This window comes from Myotis davidii, unplaced genomic scaffold (assembly GCF_000327345.1).
Source record: "Myotis davidii unplaced genomic scaffold, ASM32734v1 scaffold415, whole genome shotgun sequence".
In the NCBI taxonomy this organism is placed as follows: domain Eukaryota; kingdom Metazoa; phylum Chordata; class Mammalia; order Chiroptera; family Vespertilionidae; genus Myotis; species Myotis davidii.
The window spans coordinates 3,651,740-3,670,486 of NW_006287951.1; the positions used below are offsets into that span (position 1 = coordinate 3,651,740).

Sequence of the window (18,747 nt, forward strand, 5' to 3'; positions counted from 1 at the left end):
CCCGGACCCAGGGCCTCTCCCACAGCCAGAGCCGGGCTTCCGCAGCCTCTGATCCCGGGAGTCAGGCGAATGGGAGCCGCCCGGCCTTGCAGAGACGCCGTCCAGGGCCGCGTAGAGCTCCCTGTGGAACAGTCCAGTTTGAAAAACACGAACCCCTTTTCAGCTCCGGTGGCAGACCTAGCCCTTCTGTGTAAATCAATCTTAAGAATCCACGGTCCTGCTTTAGAACGAACCCAAATCCTTAAAAGTAGTATCTGTTTTTAAACAAGCTTTTGCCTTATGGGTTTGTTGTTTTTTTGTTTTTTGGGGGGGGTAGGGTTGTTTTTGTGTTTTTTTTTCCAGAAGACTAAGGACTCAGATTAAATAAACATCTAACTTAACCTGATTCCCTTCCGCTGTAAAAGTACAAAACCTTTGACTAGCACAAGTAGAAGCACAGCATAGGAACCGTTTCTTATCTCTGGACATACCAGAGTTGTCCAGCATAATTTTGTGCACGTAGTAGACGCTCTGCAAGTTTACAAAATGGAATGTATAACGTAAGGAAATCTTTCGTGGCACACATACATGTTAGTGTCAGGGCCTTGTCACTTAGAGGAGAAACGAATAGTTAAGAGATTGAGGGAACCTGTATAAACCTCTGATAGATCATTTCTACTACCATTGAAGACAGGTTTTCTTTATAAGGCCTAGCATATTACCAACAATTAAGTATTAAGCAATAAGGACTAACTTCCTAGTTGTGTTACGCAACAAAGCAGATATTAAAGTGGAGCAAAATATATATGGTTGTCTTGTATCCGGAAAGCGGCAGATATTCTAAAATGCACTCTCATTCTTAAAATCCCCATCTTTTTTTTTTTTATAAAAGATTTTTTCTAAGCTCCTCTTCAAATAAAACTGTTATAGTATACATGTCTATTTTTATTCCAAATTCTAAGGTCTTCTTCCACAACACAGAGGTGGTTCTTTCCCAAAGGAGCAGCAAGAATAAAATAATCAGCACCGTTTTCTATTCAGGCAGCATAAATTAGCAGTCACCCCAGAAAAGTGATTACTTGCAGGGCTTTAACCTTGCGGATTTTCTCATAGCTGTATTTTTTAAATCTCTTGAGATGTACACAAGCCAAATTAAGATTAATTTTATTGATGGCTCATTGGAGGGGAGGACTTAAACCAGTTTTTTTCCTACATTGAAGAATAATCCCTAATAATTATTTGGTTGCTTGAGCCTTGCCAAAAAGAAAAAACAAATGAGCTGTGTATAGAAAATAAAGTGTTTGGCAGTCCATATTGTTTGAGTTCATTTACGTTAGGTACACAGGCAAATTAATCTGTGGTGCTAGAAGTCATGATAATGATTACCTTTAATAGGGAAGGACCATGAGGTTGCTTCTGGACTGCTGGTCACATGCTTTTCCTGATCTGGGTTGTAGTTACAATCACACACTAGTGTGATTACTTTGTGAAAGTTCATCTAGTTGCACACTTATGTTTAGTGCACTCTTTTCTCTATTTGTGCTTTACTTCAATAAATATTATATTTAAAAATAAAGTGTTCAGATCAAATACCTAGGAGAAATTATATACAACTCAAATCCCTTAATTATCAATTTAAGATTATTTTTTATATTTTATGCTTAATGATTATTTGGAAGTGAAAGTGTTAGTGTTGCCAGAGCTAACAAAAATACAAGATGCCAGTTTAAGTATTTTAATGAAATGTTTACTTTAAAACAGTTTTGAATTTACAGAATTATTACACAGATACTTCAAATAGCTCTAGTATATTCTACACCCAATTTTACCTATTAATATCTTACATTAGTATGGTACATTTGTCACAATTGAGAAAGTAATAGTAATACACATGATTAACTAAAATCCATATTCTATTTACATTTATTCAGTTTTTCTCTAATATCATTTTCCTGATCCAGGATGACCTCCAGGGCCTACAACATTTAATCATGTCTCCTTAGGCTCCTCTTGGCATCCAGTTAAGTTGTCATTCAAAAAAAAATTCTATTCAGACAAATGAAAATTTTCATTTAAACAGATGTTCCATTCTAATTGTCTGTATTACATACTCTTTTTAAATTAAAACTTATTTCTATTCTCCAGTATTGCCAAGTGCTTACTCTTTCATTGTACTTACAGTTCTTGACAGTTCTTGATTTGGCCCTATCTTTTTTTTACTATACTGAAACTGCTAAAAGGTCAGAGTTTCTCCCTCTTTGCCTTTTATCATCATCACCTAGCATAGAATCTGACATATAATGGAAACTAATTTTTAAAATAATAATGAGTTACTAGGAATGCAATATTGTAAAGAAAACCTCCAGTACAGTGTTTGGTGCATAATGGGCATGGACAAAGTTTTACATATATGCTTTTCCTTGGGGAGAGACATAACATGTCTTGCAAATTTAAAGACAGTTCTTATTTCAGCTTAATCAATGTCAATTCTAAAATCCTTAATAAAACTAGAAGTGTGGATTGATTTGAAACACTCAGAATAATCCATCAACAAATATTTATTGATTGCACTTTGTGGACAATGAAGTAAATGCAGTAGTTGTAGTGATGCTTTCAAAGAACAATGATCAGGCTGGCAGTAAGTCAGAGGGACTTTCTGAGAGGTTAGGCCCTTTATGAAATTATGAAATAGTTGTTTGCCTTTTCCCTCCTCCTCCTTCTTCTGTCCCCATCTTTTTCTTCCTCCACCAAAAACTATCTAACGATAACAATTACCCTCTCCCACTTTCCTATGTTGCATTCTCCCTTACTGCCTAGTATGTCCACTTTACTGCCTTCACCATTATAGCCATCTGATATGGACTGAATGTTTGTGTCCCCTCCAAATTCAAATGTTGTAATCCTAAGCCCCCAGTTCAATGGTATTAAGAGGGTGGGGCCTTTGGGAGATAACTAGATCACCAGGGTGGAGCCCTCAAAAACGGAATTCGTGCTCTTATAAAAGAGACCCCAGAGAGTTCTCATTCTCTTTGCTATGTGAGGATACAAGGAGAAGTCACCCATCTTCAACTGAGAAGAGAGCCCTCACCAGGCGACCATGATGGCATTCTGGTCTCAGATTTCCAGCTCCCAGAACTGTGAGAAATAAGTGTTTGTTGTTTAAATGCCACCCAGTTGATGGCATTGTTATAGCAGAACAAGTGTATAATTTACTATCATTGTGGAAAGAAATCAATCTAACGTCAATCTAACCTTAATCTAAACTCATAACAAATCTTTGGGGACTGTCAAGAGCAAGTGCATTTTTACAGGGAGCAGTAAATCAGATGAAATTAAAGCCTAACCCAGACCAGACCTCTTCTTTCCTTGACCAGTCCTCTCTGGTAACAACTTCCTTTTCCATTTTCTGCTCTTTAGCTGTGGTTATACCTCCCTCACATTCAGTCTTAGAGATCCTCAAAAGAATCATTTTCCTTTGCATATCAATTCCTATTGATATTTTTCTATGACATGTCTTTCAAATCAGTACATCTATCCATTCATTTCATCCAAAAACATTTATTTAGCAACTCCAGCACTCATTTATTTTATTTTTTTAAATAGATTTTATTGATTTTTTACAGAGAGAAAGGGAGAGAATAGAGAGTTAGAAACATCGATGAGAGAGAAACATCAATCAGCTGCCTCCTGCACACCCCCTACTGGGGATATGCCTGCAGCCAAGGTACATGCCCTTGACTGGAATCGAACCTGGGACCCTTCAGTCCGCAGGCCAACGCTCTATCCACCGAGCCAAACCGGTTAGGGCACGTTCATTTATTTTATATCTCAAATATTAAAATTGCCTCCAGCTTCTTCATCCCTAACTCTAGTATAAACAAAGCATCTTGCTTTATTGATTATCCACCCAGCACAGTGCCAGACACATATTAAGGTACCCATTAAATGTTAGTGTTTTTATTCCCCAAGATACTTTCAACATTATTCCAATGCCTATTAAATTTGTCCATTCATTTATGCAACCAACATTTATTTCCAGTTACATGCCAGGCATTCAGAATAAAAAAATGAATAATTCAACAGTTTCCAGCCCTCAAAGAGTTCATAGTCTAGTTGGGGTGGCAGTTATATACACAGCTCATTTACAATTCAGCGTGGAGAGGATTTAGGGATGCAATTGATGCAAGCCTAAAATTTCTTAACAGATATTTCTGTTACATTATGAGTAAAACAATCTTGTGTGGACTTTGCTAAGAAAATAACTGCAATTATTCATAGCATTGTTTCTAAGGGAAATGTGTTCTGCATTCCAAATAATTTAAAATTGAATTTTTGGAAAACAGCCCGTTTGTCCCTGGAGGTTGTCTATTTCTCCATTACTTAAGCTCCCTATCAGTCTTTTTTTTTCTTTTTTCAATATATTTTATTGATTTTTTTTTTTTTTTACAGAGAGGAAGGGAGAGGGATAGAGTTAGAAACATCGATGAGAGAGAAACATCAATCAGCTGCCTCCTGCACACCCCCTACTGGGGATGTGCCTGCAACCAAGGTACATGCCCTTGACTGGAATTGAACCTGGGATCCCTTAGTCCGCAGGCCGACGCTTTATCCACTGAGCCAAACCGGCCAGGGCCCTATCAGTCTTTTTAAAAAACATTATTGAATTTATTGGGGTGCATTGGTTAATAAAATTATATAGGTTTCAGGTATACAATTCTATAATACATCATCTATATATTGTATTGTGTGTTTGCCAAGTCAAGTCTCCTTCCATCACCACTTATCTCCCCTTTATCCTCTGCTACACCCTCAACCCCACTTTCCCTCTGGAAATCACCATACTGTTTGTTGTCAGCATCTATGAAGGGATTTTTTTCTTTGCTTAATCCCTTCACCTTTTTCACCCAGTCCCTCAAATGCCTCCCTTCTAACAGCTGTCAGTCTGTTCTCTGTATCTGTGAGTCTGTTTCTATTTTCTTTGTTAGTTTATTTTGTTCATTAGATTCCACATATAAGTGAAATCATATGGAACTTGTGTTTCTCTGACTGGCTTATATCACTTAGCCTGATACTCTCCAAGTCCATTCATGCTGTCCTGAAAGGTAAGATTTCTTTTTTTTTTAAGACCATGTAGTATTCCATTGTGTAAATGTACCACAGCTTTTTTATCCACTCATCTACTACCTGGGCTGCTTCCAAATCTTGGTGATTGTAAGTAATGCTGCACTGCACCAGTATTTCTGGTTTCTTCAGATATATCCCCAAAGTAGAATCACTGGGTCATAAGGCAGTTTAATTTTTAAATTTTTAATTGATTTTTATTTATTACTTATTTTTTTAAATGCATTTTTATTGATTTCAGAGAGAAAGGAAGAGGGAGAGAAATAGAGAAACATCAATGATGAGAATCATTGACTGGCTGCCTCCTGCATGCCACCTACTGAGGATGGAGCCCACAACCTGGGCATGCGCCCTTAACTGGAATGGAACCCGGAACCCTTTAGTCCGTAGGCCAACACCCTATCCACTGAGCCAAACCAGCTAGGGCTTAAATTTTTAATTGACTTTTAGAGAGGACGGGAGAGGGAGAGAAATGATGTGAGAGCGAAACCTTAATCAGCTGCCTCCTGCACACCCCCTACGTGATCGAGCCCATAGCTAGGGCAAGTGCCCTGAGCAGGAATCAAATGCTGCAACCTTTCAGTGCATGGGATGATGCCCAGCCAACTGAGCCACACTGGACAGGGCCCATTTTTTATTTCTTTAGGTAACTGTATACTGTTTTCCACAGTGACTGCACCAATCTGCATTCCCACCAACAGGGCACAATGGTTCCCTTTTCTCCACATCCTTGCCAGCACTTGTTGTTTGTTAATTGGTAACAGTCATTCTGACAGGTGTGAGGTAATATCTCATTGTAGTTTTAATTTTTATTTCTCTGATTATTACTGACATTGAGCATCTTTTCATATAGCTATTGGCCATCTGTATATGTACTCTTCGGAAAAGTGTCTGTTTAGATCCTTTGCCCATGTTTTAATTGGATTGTTTATCTTCCTTTTGTTAAGTTGTATGAGTTCTCTGTAAATGTTGGAGATTAAACCCTTATCAGAGATACCATTGGCAAATATGTTCTCCCATGCAGTGGGCTTTCTGGTTGTTTTGTTGAGTTTCTTTTGCCCACAGAAACATAGAAAAAATATTGCTACAAGCAATGTATGAGATATTACTGCCTATGTTTTCTTCTAGGATTTTTATGGTTTTGAGTCTAACATTTAAGCCTTTAATCCATTTTTAGTTTATTCTTGTGTGTGGTGTAAGAAGATGGTGCAGTTTAATTTTTTTGCATGTACCTGTCCAATTTTCTTGACACCATTTATTGAATAGACTAACTTTACCGCACTGCATATTTTTACCACCTCTGTCAAATAATGACCATAAAGGCATGAGTTTATTTCTGGGCTCTCTCTTCTGTTTTATTTACCTATATGTCTGTTTTTATGCCCATACCATGCTGTTTTGATTACTGTGGCTTTGTTGTATAGCTTAATACCAGGTAGCATAATTCCTCCAACTTTGTTCTTCCTCAAGATTGCTGTGGTTATTCGGGGTATTTTGTGGTTCCATTTAAATTTCTGGAATATTTGTTCTAGTTCTGTGAAATACACCATTGGTATCTTGATAGGAATTGCATTGAATCTATAGATTGCTTTGAATAGTATAGACATTTTAATGATGTTAATTCTTTCCATCCATGAGCATGGTATATGCTTCTACTTATTTGTTTCTTCTTCAATTTCTTTCTTCGGTGTCTTACAATTTTCTGAGTACAAGTCTTTTACATCCTTGGTTAAATTATTTCTATGGCCCTAGCTGGTTTTGCTCAGTGGATAGAGCATCTGCCTGCAGACTGAAGGGTCCTGGGTTCAATTCCTGTCAAGAGCACATGCCCAAGTTGCCGGCTGGATTCCACAGGAGGGAGTGTGCAGGAGGCAGCCAATCAATGATTCTCTCTCATCATTGATGTTACTATCTCTCCCTTCCTCTCTGAAATCAATAAAAGGTATATATTTTAAAAAATAAATTAAAATAAAATAAAATACATTTGCCTACCTTAAATATCACTTAACAATTATCAAGTGTAAAAATATGTTTTAAATTATTTCTATGTATTTTTATGCAATAGTAAATGGGAGCTTCCTTAGTTTCCCTTTCAGATAGTTCATTAATGCTTCCTATGGACTGCTTCCAGGCAATGACTAAGTGTGGCAGAGAAACTAAGGCCCATTCCTGGGAGATGCCAGACTCCTCTGACAGGTGACTTGGAGAAATCCCAAAGAGCCTTGTTGAACTTTCCTCAGAATTGCACTGGGGTGTAAGATGCTTCCATCCAATATTTCTTCCTTCATTTCTTCACTTGAGGTCGGACTTGCATTGTAGTCTGATGACTCTATCCGCCTCCCTATTTGCCTCCCCATTTTCTCTCCTAGGCATTTCCTCTAATAAATATCTTACATAGATAATTTTATCTTGCATCCATTTCTCAGGGACCCAGACTAACACACGTGGTACTGGGAGTGGTCCATGAAAATACGTGGTAAGATAGGAATTTGGACTGGCTCATCTACTGCCCATAAGGCAAAGAGGATGCCATCCTGGTTAGTAGGTTGGACTCAGGTAGCTCCTGGCACAAGGTGGTAACTCAACTGCTAAAGCTTTCACCGGTGTTAACCTGAGAAAATGTCTCGGTAGAAGGGAATGCTGTGGCAGACGTGATGATGCAAGCATTTGAAAAGCAAGAAGGGAGTGATGACTACAAAGATAGTAAAATTGGGTGGTTACTAGTAAGTTGTATTGACACCCTATGTTGAAATCATGAGAGACTGAAGGCCATTAACAACAAGCAGTTTTTGGCTAAGTGAGAGAAACATAGGGCCTTTGGGATAGCTTACAAAGAGACCTTTATCTCTGTCAGGGGAAGGGAATACTCAGCTGAGGGGCGGGATGAAGATATAATTGTTAGAGTAGCAAAGCTCCAGAGACATTGGAAAGCTCAGCTAAGGCAGGTTTGGAATGGCCTTCTACACGCATTGAAGTGCAGTACAGAGGGAGCAGTCTGGATGGATGAGGTGCCCTCCTTCAGGACACAGTGTACGTATTCAATCAGAGGCCTCTTTATGGTGCTGTGTCCTGAATAGGAAGAATACATAGGTTGGGGAACCAACAGATAGAAGCAGCAGGAGTGACCCCACTTATTGTAACATCCAATGCCCCACTAAGGAATTTTGTGCTTTCTCTCCTCACTAATTTTTTGTTGCTGTTGTTAATTCTCATTTGAGGATATTTTTTTCCATTGATTTTTTTTTACTTGCTTTTGACTTCTTTTTTTTTATTGCTTAAAGTATTACAAAGTCCATTGATTTTTTAAAAATATGTTTTTATTGATTTCAGAGAGGAAGAGAGAGATAGAAACATCAATGATGAGAGGGAATTACTGATTGGCTGCCTCCTGCATGTCCCCCACTGGGGATCAAGCCTGCAATCCAGGCATGTGACCTTGACCTGAATCGAACCCGGTCCACAGGCCGATGCTCTATCCACTGAGCCAAACCAGCCAGGGCTCCATTGATTTTTTTTTTTTTTTTTAGAGAGGGTGGAAGGGGGGGGGGGCGAGAAAAAGACAGAGACAGAGAAACATCAATGTGAGAGAGACACATTGATTGGTTGTCTCCCACATGCACCCCAACCGGGATAAGAGATTGGACCTGCAACCCAGGTATATGCCCTTGACCAGAAATTGAACCCATAATCCTTTGGTGTACAGGCCGATGCTCTAACCATTGAGATCACCTCCTAGGGCTGTCCTCACAACTCTGGACTCTACAGGGTTCGAGGTTCTAGTCCCCAAAGAGGCCACACTTTTGCCAAGGGATATAGCAGGGATTCCATTGAATTATAAGCTGCAGCTGCTGCCAGGTCACTTTGAAGTCTGTGTCCAGGAATCAGCAAGGAAGAATCACCATCCAGCAAGGGTAATTGATTCTGGTCAGCAGGAGGGCTGTTTTTTTGCACCATGGGGACAAGGAGGAACATATGTGATAGCTAGGCGATTCACTTGAGTGCTTCCTGGTACTCTCCTGCTCTTTTGCAACCATGAATGGACACAGAAAGCAGCCCTGGGCTGAAAGGATATTACCAATGGTTCAGACCCTTCCAGAATAAAAGTTTGGTTTACGTCGCCAGGTAAGGCACCAAGACCTGCCTAGGCGATCACTGAGGGTGAGCGGATTTGAGAATGGCTAGTAAAGGAGGGAGAGGATAATACTAGGTATGGCTCTGAGATCAACTGCATCAACAGAGTTTGTTCCATTAACACCCTCTTCTGAGTTTCCTCTCGGGAACAAAGCCCACAGGATCCAGGGAGGAACTGCGTCCCAAACCTGTGCAGAGTGGTACATCTGTGTGGGGCAAAAGGTAGATTTCGGTGACCATGAGAATGTATGTCTCAGATCTCCAACTGCAAGGAGTGTAATCAACCATGCACCTCAGCTGCTGGCCTCTCAAATCCATGGCTGGGTTTGCTCTGAGGCCACACAGCTACAGGCTTCTCCCAGCCAATGACTGAGTGTGGCAGGGAACTGATGCAGGCCCCTTCCTGGGAGATGTGGGACTCATCTGGCAGGTGACTTGGCTCCAAGACTCCATGATGGTCTTGTTCAATTTTCCTTAACCTGCTCTACAGTCTAACATGCTTACACTGGGCCTGCCTTCCATCCTTCCCTCTCTCCTTCAGTCAGGGGCAGGTTTACCTTATAATCACAGTCTGAAGACTCTCCCAGACTCCTCTGGCTCTCTTCCCATTTTCTCTCACAGGCATTTACCTGAATACATTTCTTACAAATTCAATCCTGTGATTCAGCTTCTTGGAGGATCTGATTTTGTTCAATGGATAGAACGTTGGCTTGCAGACTGAAGGGTCCCGGGTTTGATTTTGGTTTCAAGGACATATACCGAGGTTGCAAGTTCCTCCCCGGGCCAGGCCCTGATGGGGCGTGTGCAGGAGGCAACCGATGGGTGTGCTTCTCTCACATCAATATTTCTCTCTGTCTTTCCCTCTCTAAAAAATCAATGGAAAAATATCCTCGGGTGGATTAAAAAGTCATTTATGGATCCCTCCTGTGTTGGGCTTTCTGCTATGCACTGGTTATTCAAAGTTAAATAAGAAAAAAAAAATCCTTGTCTCCCTGAGGAACCAATACTTACCCTAATCCAGGCAGAAAGGGGATCAGGGTAGAGTGCCTTGAGGAAATGATACATGAGCAAGGTATCAGGTGTAGAAGAGCATGCATAGTTTTAAGGAGAAAACCTCCAGAGCCATATGCAATTGCCTATGTGCTAGCTCAGTTCAATTCCACAAATACATTCTGAAGGCCTCCTATGTGTTGGGACTTGTTCCAGTTGCAGGGGCAACAGTGGTGAGTAAGCCAGCCATGGTCCCTGCCTTCTGGCTTAGAAATCTAGCTGGGGAGAGAGCTAAACAATCTTAACATGGTGTTAAGATGTGCCATAGGGGAGGATCTACAAAGCACTTTAGGACAAAAGAGTCCCACTGCCCCCAGCCCAAATCAAGTCCCAATTTCTGAACATGGTAAAATTCTTCACAGTCTAACTCCAGTATCACTTTCCATTCTCATTTACCACAGTTCCTCCAAAAGCTGGGGACACAGCTGTGGTGTGTGTGTGGGGGGCGGGGGGGAGAGGGGGAAAATCTGAACATGTCAGGCCTTTGCTCACACTGCTAGTGTTCCCTTGCATACAATTACCTTCTCAGATACTCTCCTTGATACACCCAGACTTGCCCAAATTCTCCCCTGTGCTACCAGGTCAGGCCCTTGTCCTTAAACAGGGACCCAAATGCAGAGCCAAGAGCACCCACTATGGAGTCAGGCGCAAGTGAACTTTGTCCAGCTACATGACTTTAGGCCTTGGACCCTCAGCTTCCCTGAATAGCTAGGTGAACAATTCCTAATCCAGGAAGCATAATTCCTGGTGGTTAGTTCTTGGCACAAAGTAGGTGGTCAAAATTTCTAAAATGTTTGCTGAATTGAATTGCATTAACACAAGGACAAATTCTCAACAGTTCAGTTCTAAATCCCGAGAAGTGACTGTAAAACATCAAAAATCATCGAGAGGTCATCTGTTGGCACAGATTGCTGGCTGCACCCCCAGAACCTTCAATTCAGTAGGTCTGGTGTGGAGTCTGAGAATTTGAAAGTTTGCATTTCCATCTCTTTCCCCCGTGATGCTGAAGCTGCTGGGCCCACACTTTGAGAACCACGCCCTAGAACAGCGGTTCTCAACCTGTGGGTCGCGAGCCCTTTGGGGATCGAAAGACCTTTTCACAGGGGTCGCTTAAGACCATCGGAAAACACATATATAATTACATATTGTTTTTGTGATTAATCACTATGCTTTAATTATGTTCAATTTGTAACAATGAAAATACATCCTGCATATCAGATATTTACATGATTCATAACAGTAGCAAAATGACAGTTACGAAGTAGCAACAAAAATAATTTTATGGTTGGGGGTCACCACAGCATGAGGAACTGTATTAAAGGGTCGCAGCATTAGGAAGGTCGAGAACCACTGCCCTAGAAGTTAGGAGCCCTGTGATCAGTAAGTGGCACATGGCACATCCCTGTGTTTGAATCCTGTCTTCACCACATCCTTAGCCTTGATCAAATCACTCTCTGTGTTTCATTGACTTCATCTGTGGAATGAGCATAACAAGCTAATTCAAGTGCCAAATGCCACACCTGGCCCACTGTTCAATAAATGTTGGCTAATTCATTATCTATTTCCTGGAGCAAGTGTGATGAGAGAACTAGAGGTCTAGGTAGTCAGAGAAGAGCAAGGACCAAGGTCATCTTCTGTGTGTGGCCAGGAGGGTACGAGATGAGACGATAGTTCCCAATCCTCCCGCCGACGCTGTGGGGCGGCCTGGGATCTGGAAAGCTGAGGCCTTCCTCCCACGCACGCTCTGCATTCCAATGGCTACGTCCCGCTGACGTCGCGCAGGCGCAGACCCCGCTACGCTGACGCTCGGCCACGCACTTGCGTATTCAGGTGCGCTGGTTAGGGGCGCGCTGGCGGGACAAATATGGCGGCGGCAATGCGCGTGGCGGTGGCAATGCGCGTGGCGGCGGCTGGAGCAAGGCTCAGCGTCGGGGTGAGCGGCCTCCGGGTCGCAGTCCGCAGCCTGTGCAGCCAGCCCGTCTCCATTAACGAGCGCATAGAGGACAAGCGCCGCGCCGCGCTGATGGGAGGGGGCCAGCGCCGCATTGACGCGCAGCACAAGCGAGTAAGTCCGGAGGGGACCGAGGCCGTCCCGCCCCCGGCGTTCGCGACCTATCACAGCGCGCCCGGCTCCCGGCGCCCGAGGCCTCCCAGCCAATCCGCGCAAAGCTGAGGAGGGGCGGGGGCGAGAATGTTCACCTTGAGAACTTGTTGCCTTCCCCCGGGAGCCCCGATGTGCTTTATCACTTTCTGCTTTCGCTTGGAATTTTGGACAAGTTACTAATCTTTAGGAGTCAATTTATTCTAAACAGGATAGTAATAATTCTCCCCTCGCAATCTTATGGTTAAAATAGAGATAGTGAAGCAATGACAGGCACTTCATTTTTAAAAATTATGCTTATTCTTCTCATGCCCCATGAAAGAATGGTTCTTGCTCTATTATGGAAGCAGTAAAATCAAGACAGGTGGCAGGGGAAGTAACATAAGCAAACTCTTACATTAACCTGGGGTGGGGGGTGGGGGTGGTGTGGTGCATGCAAGGAACTTGGGGGACTTTGTCCCCAGAACACCAACTAAGCCTCTTCAGGATCTCAGGGTCTCCGCGTGCATCGACATGCTGGGTAGGAAAGGCACACTTCGAAGGTAGATGGTTTTTCTGGGGATGTTCATGTTAGTTTATATCTTTGGCTGCAGTGAGCAGCCTAGGCACTGCTGCCCACCGCCCAGGGTTGAAGAAGGTATGCTGGGTGGGCCATTTAGCAGCAGGGGAAACTGAGGTCCAGATCAGTAGGTTATCTGGGAGTTCAAACTACACTCGGTTACTGCGTCCCTGACATCTGCGAGTCTGGACCGATTTGCTGGATGAATTAAATAACCAACCTGGAAAGTGCAGAAGTGAAATTTTTAGAGGTTAAGGGCACTGAAGCATAACTTGCAAGTGTGGGGGAGGTGACTGGGGTGGAAGCCTGGGATCTTCAGTGAGGAGATTTGAACCAGCCCTTGAGTCTGAATTGAGTGTTAAGTGTTGTAAAATGCCCATTTGACAAGGGTCGAAAGTTGACAGTTTCTTTATATATATATACACACACACACACACACACACACATACATACACACTAGAGGCCTGATGCATGAAATTCGTGCAAGCGTAGGCCTTCCTTTCCCTGGCTGCTGGCACCGGCTTCCCTCCAGCCTTAGGCACCCTGACCAGTGGCCTGGGCCTCCCTCTGCACGGTGATCATGGGGCGATGGCCAGCCCATTGCACCCACCTTGGCTGGTGCCAGTGGGTGTCATAACGTGTTCCCGGATGGTCGGTGGGATGGGCGTTCCACTGTTTGGCTGTTTGGTTGATTTGCATATTACACTTTTATTATATAGGATATTTGCCTTCCACAGTTGGTGGCTCCTGGAGCACTCTGTCTACTCTGATTTTCTAACTAGGTGAAGTCTACTGATAACACCTGTCTCTTAGGCAGATTGATGGAATATAGGCTTTCACATGAGGTGAAGGGGCAAAACCTGTTCTCCTGACCCTCCTATGAGCACTCCTTGCTTACTGACTTTGTCTGTGATAACATCACTGAATGATTTTTGTTGCATTTTAGGGAAAGCTAACGGCGAGAGAGCGGATCAGTCTTTTGCTGGACCCTGACAGTTTTGTTGAGAGTGACATGTTTGTGGAACACAGATGTGCAGATTTCGGAATGGCTGCTGATAAGAATAAGGTATCTGTTCACAATGGTGTTGTGAGCCTCCAAGTTGTACTTTCCTGCTGTGGCCTTGCTGGCCTACCCAACGATTTTCAACCTTTTCCATCTCATGTCACACATAAACTAATTACTGAAATTCTGCGGCATACCAAAAAAAGTTATATTTTTTGCTGATCTGACAAGCAAATAGGTATAATTTTGATTCATTCACACTGGACAGCTATTGTTGTCTTGGCTATTGTCATTTTTTTTTTGACAGTCTAAGGCAGCGGTTCTCAACCTGTGGGTCATGACCCCTTTGGGGGTCGAACGACCCTTTCACAGGGGTCGCCTAAGACCATCCTGCACATCAGATATTTACATTATGATTCATAACAGTAGCAAGATTACAGTTATGAAGTAGCAACGAAAATAATTTTATGGTTGGGGGTCACAACATGAGGAACTGTATTTAAAGGGCCAGAAGGTTGAGAACCACAGACTCTAAGGGAAAAAAGGTTAGTGCCCTGACTAAATAGTCAGGTTTTGCATTTTTTAAAAATGTTTTCTGCACATCCACTTGACAATGGCTGCACTAGACTAATGAAATTCTTCTGGGACTCAGGATACATTGAAACATTTTCATGCTTTAGGGCCCTAGAATGTAGGAATGCCTCTGGAGAGGCACTACGGTGGCCTCCAGGTCCCCCACTTACCTTTGTCTGCAGATGAAGGAATGTGAGTTGACTTCTAATACCTTGTGCAGTGGGACTCTGGCTCCATTCCTAAGGCTCTGGTGGTGGGTTCGAGTTCTCACATGTATAGAATGACAAACTTGGAAGGAAAGGAGAGAAAATCTTCAGGTTGCGTTCCGATCTGATGGCATCAGAGACCCTTAGAGACTGACCACTGGCCTCTCACACACTAAGTTTATGCTTTGGAGTTTTTCTTTTCTTTTTTTCTCTCTGTCTGCCTTGGAGTTTTTGAGTCAGAGTCACTGACCCTTCTTCCTTTAGTTGGGTGTTCTCCATGAGTGTGCAGAGTTCTTTGGTCAGCTTTCTTCAGGTCTGCATATAAGGTGTTTGAGACCAAAGATTTGTAAACTTGGCATCAAACCAGCTGGCTCCCTTTGGGCTATTATGGGCCGCACAGTGATTGCCAGGATTCCAAGCACAATGATAGGTTTGCCTTTTTAAGGTTTGTGGGTAGGGTGTGGGGTTTATAGAAGTTGCCATGTTTTGTTTTGTTTTTACGTCTTTCCTTCCTGTTAGCCATTGGTAGTGACAGCCCTAGAGGGTTTCTTGATAATTCTGCTTTTAGGAAGAAGATGAGGCCTAAGACTACAGCACCCTCCATTTCTGTTAAAGCAGTAGCTTCGTACTAGCTGAGCGGGGAAGGGATATTCCTTTGTGTTCCTAATTCCTATTGAATTTTAAAGAATTTGGGGTGGTTTTTTGGGGGGCATCTTTCATTGGGTCATAATTACTATAAATTTATTAAAAGAAACATTTGTGTCTTTTAATGTTTATTTTTAAAAATTTTTTGGTAGTTTCCTGGAGACAGTGTTGTCACTGGCCGTGGCCGAATCAACGGAAGATTGGTTTACATCTTCAGTCAGGTATGTCGTAACTGCAAGAGGTGGGGCTTTCCCCCAGGGCAGAGCCAGGAGCAAAATATGTGAAGAGAAAACAGTTTGGGAAATGAGAACTTGCATGTAGTTTGGGGCAGATGAGGGATTTACTTTCTCTTTTTCAGTGCATATGTACATAGTATTATACTTTGTGTTTTTCTTAGGGAGACAGATCCCTAGCTCTTTGAGGGAGGACCACAGGTCAGTAATCTTGTAAGTCTAGGCAGGTTGATTGTGTGTCTGGAGGGCAGCTATGTCCTGGGTAGGGTGTGTGGACCTGAGAGACCTTGATGCAGCCTGGGTGGAGGGGACTTGACTCAGCACCACGGGCCCCTGCGTTTTTGGCTTTCATGAAAATGTTCAAACAAGTTTTATCAGCCTGAATCAAAACACATACAGTTTCTTCACACTAAGACCATAGGAGAATATGGCCTCCCAAGATGTCCTAATCCCTGAAACCTGTGAATATGTTACCTTACATGGCAAAGGTGAATTAACCTTGTAGACGGAATTAGTGTTGCTAATCAGCTGACCTTAAAATAGAGTAGCCTGGGTTATCCAGGTGGGCCCAGTGTAACCATGAGGGTCCTTAAAAGTGGGAGAGGCAGAGCAGGAGTCATAGGAGATGGGAGAAGGCCTTGATCTGTAGTTACTGGCTTAGAAGAGGGGGTCATGAGTAAAGGAATATGGAAGATCTCTAAAGGCTGGAGAAGACAAAAAACAAACAAACAGATTATTCCCTGGAGCCTCCAGAAAGGAGCATAGTCCTGCTAGCCTTGATTTTAACCCAGTGAGACGCATGTAGGATATTTGTTTATTTGTTTATTTGTTTATTTATTTATAATCGATTTGAGAGAGAGAGAGAGAGAGACAAACATGGATGTGAGAGAGAAACATCAATCAGTGGCCTCCCATATGTTCCCTGACCAGGATTGAACCAGCAACCTAGATATCTGACTGGGAATTGAACCCACAACCTTTTGGTATATGGGATGAGCTCCAACCAACTGAGCCACCAGTGTAGGACTTTTAAACTACAGAACTACAGTAAGGTAATATATGTTGTTTCAAGCCACTGAATTTTTCTTCTTCTTCTTCTTTTTTTTTTTTTGAGGAATGGAAGGGAGGAAAAAGCTAAAACAAGGAGGGGTTTAGGATAGAAGAAGCTATAGGAGAAATCTAGGTGGGGCTGCTTTGGGTTTTTAGAAATGTTATAGGAAAGAAATGAGCCCAGGCTGGGCTGCTTTGGCTCACTGAGAAGTCAAAGAAAAGGGGGTCTTGGAGACAGGTTTGGGGGTTAGCCCTGGACGAGTTGCGGCTGCCTATTGCTCCCCGGTTGTAAGTCTCATGGAGTCCCTTAGAGTTTATGGGATGCTCACCTGTGGGGGAAGAAGAGGGGAAAGGGAAAGGTGTAGGCGTACTCCAGAGAGGGAGAGAGAGCTCTGGGACCTTCATTTTGAGGGTTTTTAAAGGCTGGGAGTTTAGGGAAGATCTTAGGGAAGGATCTCAATAGAATATTCATCAGCTTTTCCAGGTGTATCCTTTCAGGGTTGTGGTCTCTACTGATTGGTCGGGGTTATTAGTCATCATAGTTGTAGTTGGTCCTGGTGTCCCTCACCTGGTTTTGCTGCTTTTCTTGGCCTGGGGCTGAAATGCAACTGAGGCCCAGATGTTATCTGTAGGGAGGGGACCTTCTGTATCTGGCTATAAATCACTTGGCCAATTTCTGAGTTTCCCTATTCCGCTTGCCAAGGCATTTTCCTAGTGTCTTACTATCCTGCCTCAATATCTGTAGGCATTTTTCCTGGGGAGCTTCTGTTTTTCCACAGTAACAGCCTCAGTCTCTTAACTGATAATTGGTTGTAGGTGTGTTTTTTGGGGGAGGGGAATAGGGGGAAAGGAGGGACCGAGCCGGTTTATCATTTAGTGTACAGCAAGCATGTCAAACTCGTGGCCTACGGGCGGCATGTGGCCCACAAGGAATATTTTTGCGGCCCAGCCAACAAAACGGTATGTAAGAAACGTTTTAATAAAAATTTTGCAACTTAATTTTTACAACGTCCTGTTGTACGTAATTATTAATAATGAACTACAACATTCGCTAATGACTGATTACCATTATCGTGTTGCATTCATTTCCCTTACACACTTTACACGCAGGCGCACCATTTCTCTCCACTAATACTAGCAGCGAATATTTTAGCAGCCGATTGCCATGTCATTAATCTTGGACTGACTTGTTTGGTGTGCGCTACAGGAAATATTTTGCTTTTGGAGAACAAGAAAAATAGGTTTATTTGCATTACGCTTATTAATTAGTGCAGTTATTCAGTGTCTAGTAAGTTAATGTTTGAGAAAAAATACTAATTTTTGTTAAAATGTTCTATTTTATGTTAACGATGACTCATTTATTTCAGCCCTTTGTATTCAGCATGTGTCTATCGAAATACACCTACGTTTCTGTGAAAATTGAAGCTTTTGTTTTTTGCAGCCCACGTATACTTAACCCTTGTTTATTGTCCGTGTTAGCCTTTGAGTTTGACATGCTTGGTGTCCAGGATCCTAATCTCACCTGTTTTCAGTTTCACCTTTTTCTTCGTTTGTTGCTAGAGATGGTGAGTCCAGAACACCTCTGGTTAAATTAAGTTTCTTTCTTTTATTTACTTTTTAATCCTCATGTGAGGATGTTTTTATTTTTTTAATTGATTTTATAGAGAGAGGAAGGGGGGATGGGGGAGATAGATAGAAAGATAGACAGAGAAACATTGATTGGTTGCTTTCCATACATGCCCCCACTGGGAATCGAACCCACAACCTTTTGGTGCATGGGATGACACTCCAATCAACTGAGCCATCTGGCCAAAGCCTCCTCTGGTTAAATTTATTTATTTATTTATTTAAGATTGTGATGATTTTATTCCTGAGATTTTTAGAAAAACTCTCCTCCAGCCAGGTTCTGTAGCCAGTTCTCCAGCCAAGTTCTGTCTAGGATCTCCAGCTAGGTTCTCCAGCCAGGTTCTGTCGCCAGGTTCTGTCACCAGGTTCTGTCTAGGTTCTCTTGCCATGTTCTCTCCAGCGAAGTTCTTCAGTCTCTAGGTTCTGTGTAGGTTCTGTCTTCTAAGTTCTGTCTTCTAAGTTCTGTGGCT

General features: G+C 42.5%; 1 protein-coding gene across 1 annotated transcript in view; it reads left to right on the top strand.

Annotated features, from left to right (window-relative positions):
• The first annotated feature begins 12,086 nt into the window (after positions 1–12,086).
• The window catches only part of PCCB (propionyl-CoA carboxylase beta subunit), a 53,130-nt gene continuing 46,469 nt past the window's right edge, over positions 12,087–18,747 (top strand). Inside the window, exons 1-3 of the mRNA XM_006759811.2 lie at positions 12,087–12,346; positions 13,888–14,007; positions 15,521–15,589. Coding sequence (XP_006759874.1) covers positions 12,146–12,346; positions 13,888–14,007; positions 15,521–15,589 — 390 coding nt within the window. The 5' untranslated portion in view covers positions 12,087–12,145. The remainder of the gene's footprint in view (positions 12,347–13,887; positions 14,008–15,520; positions 15,590–18,747) is intronic.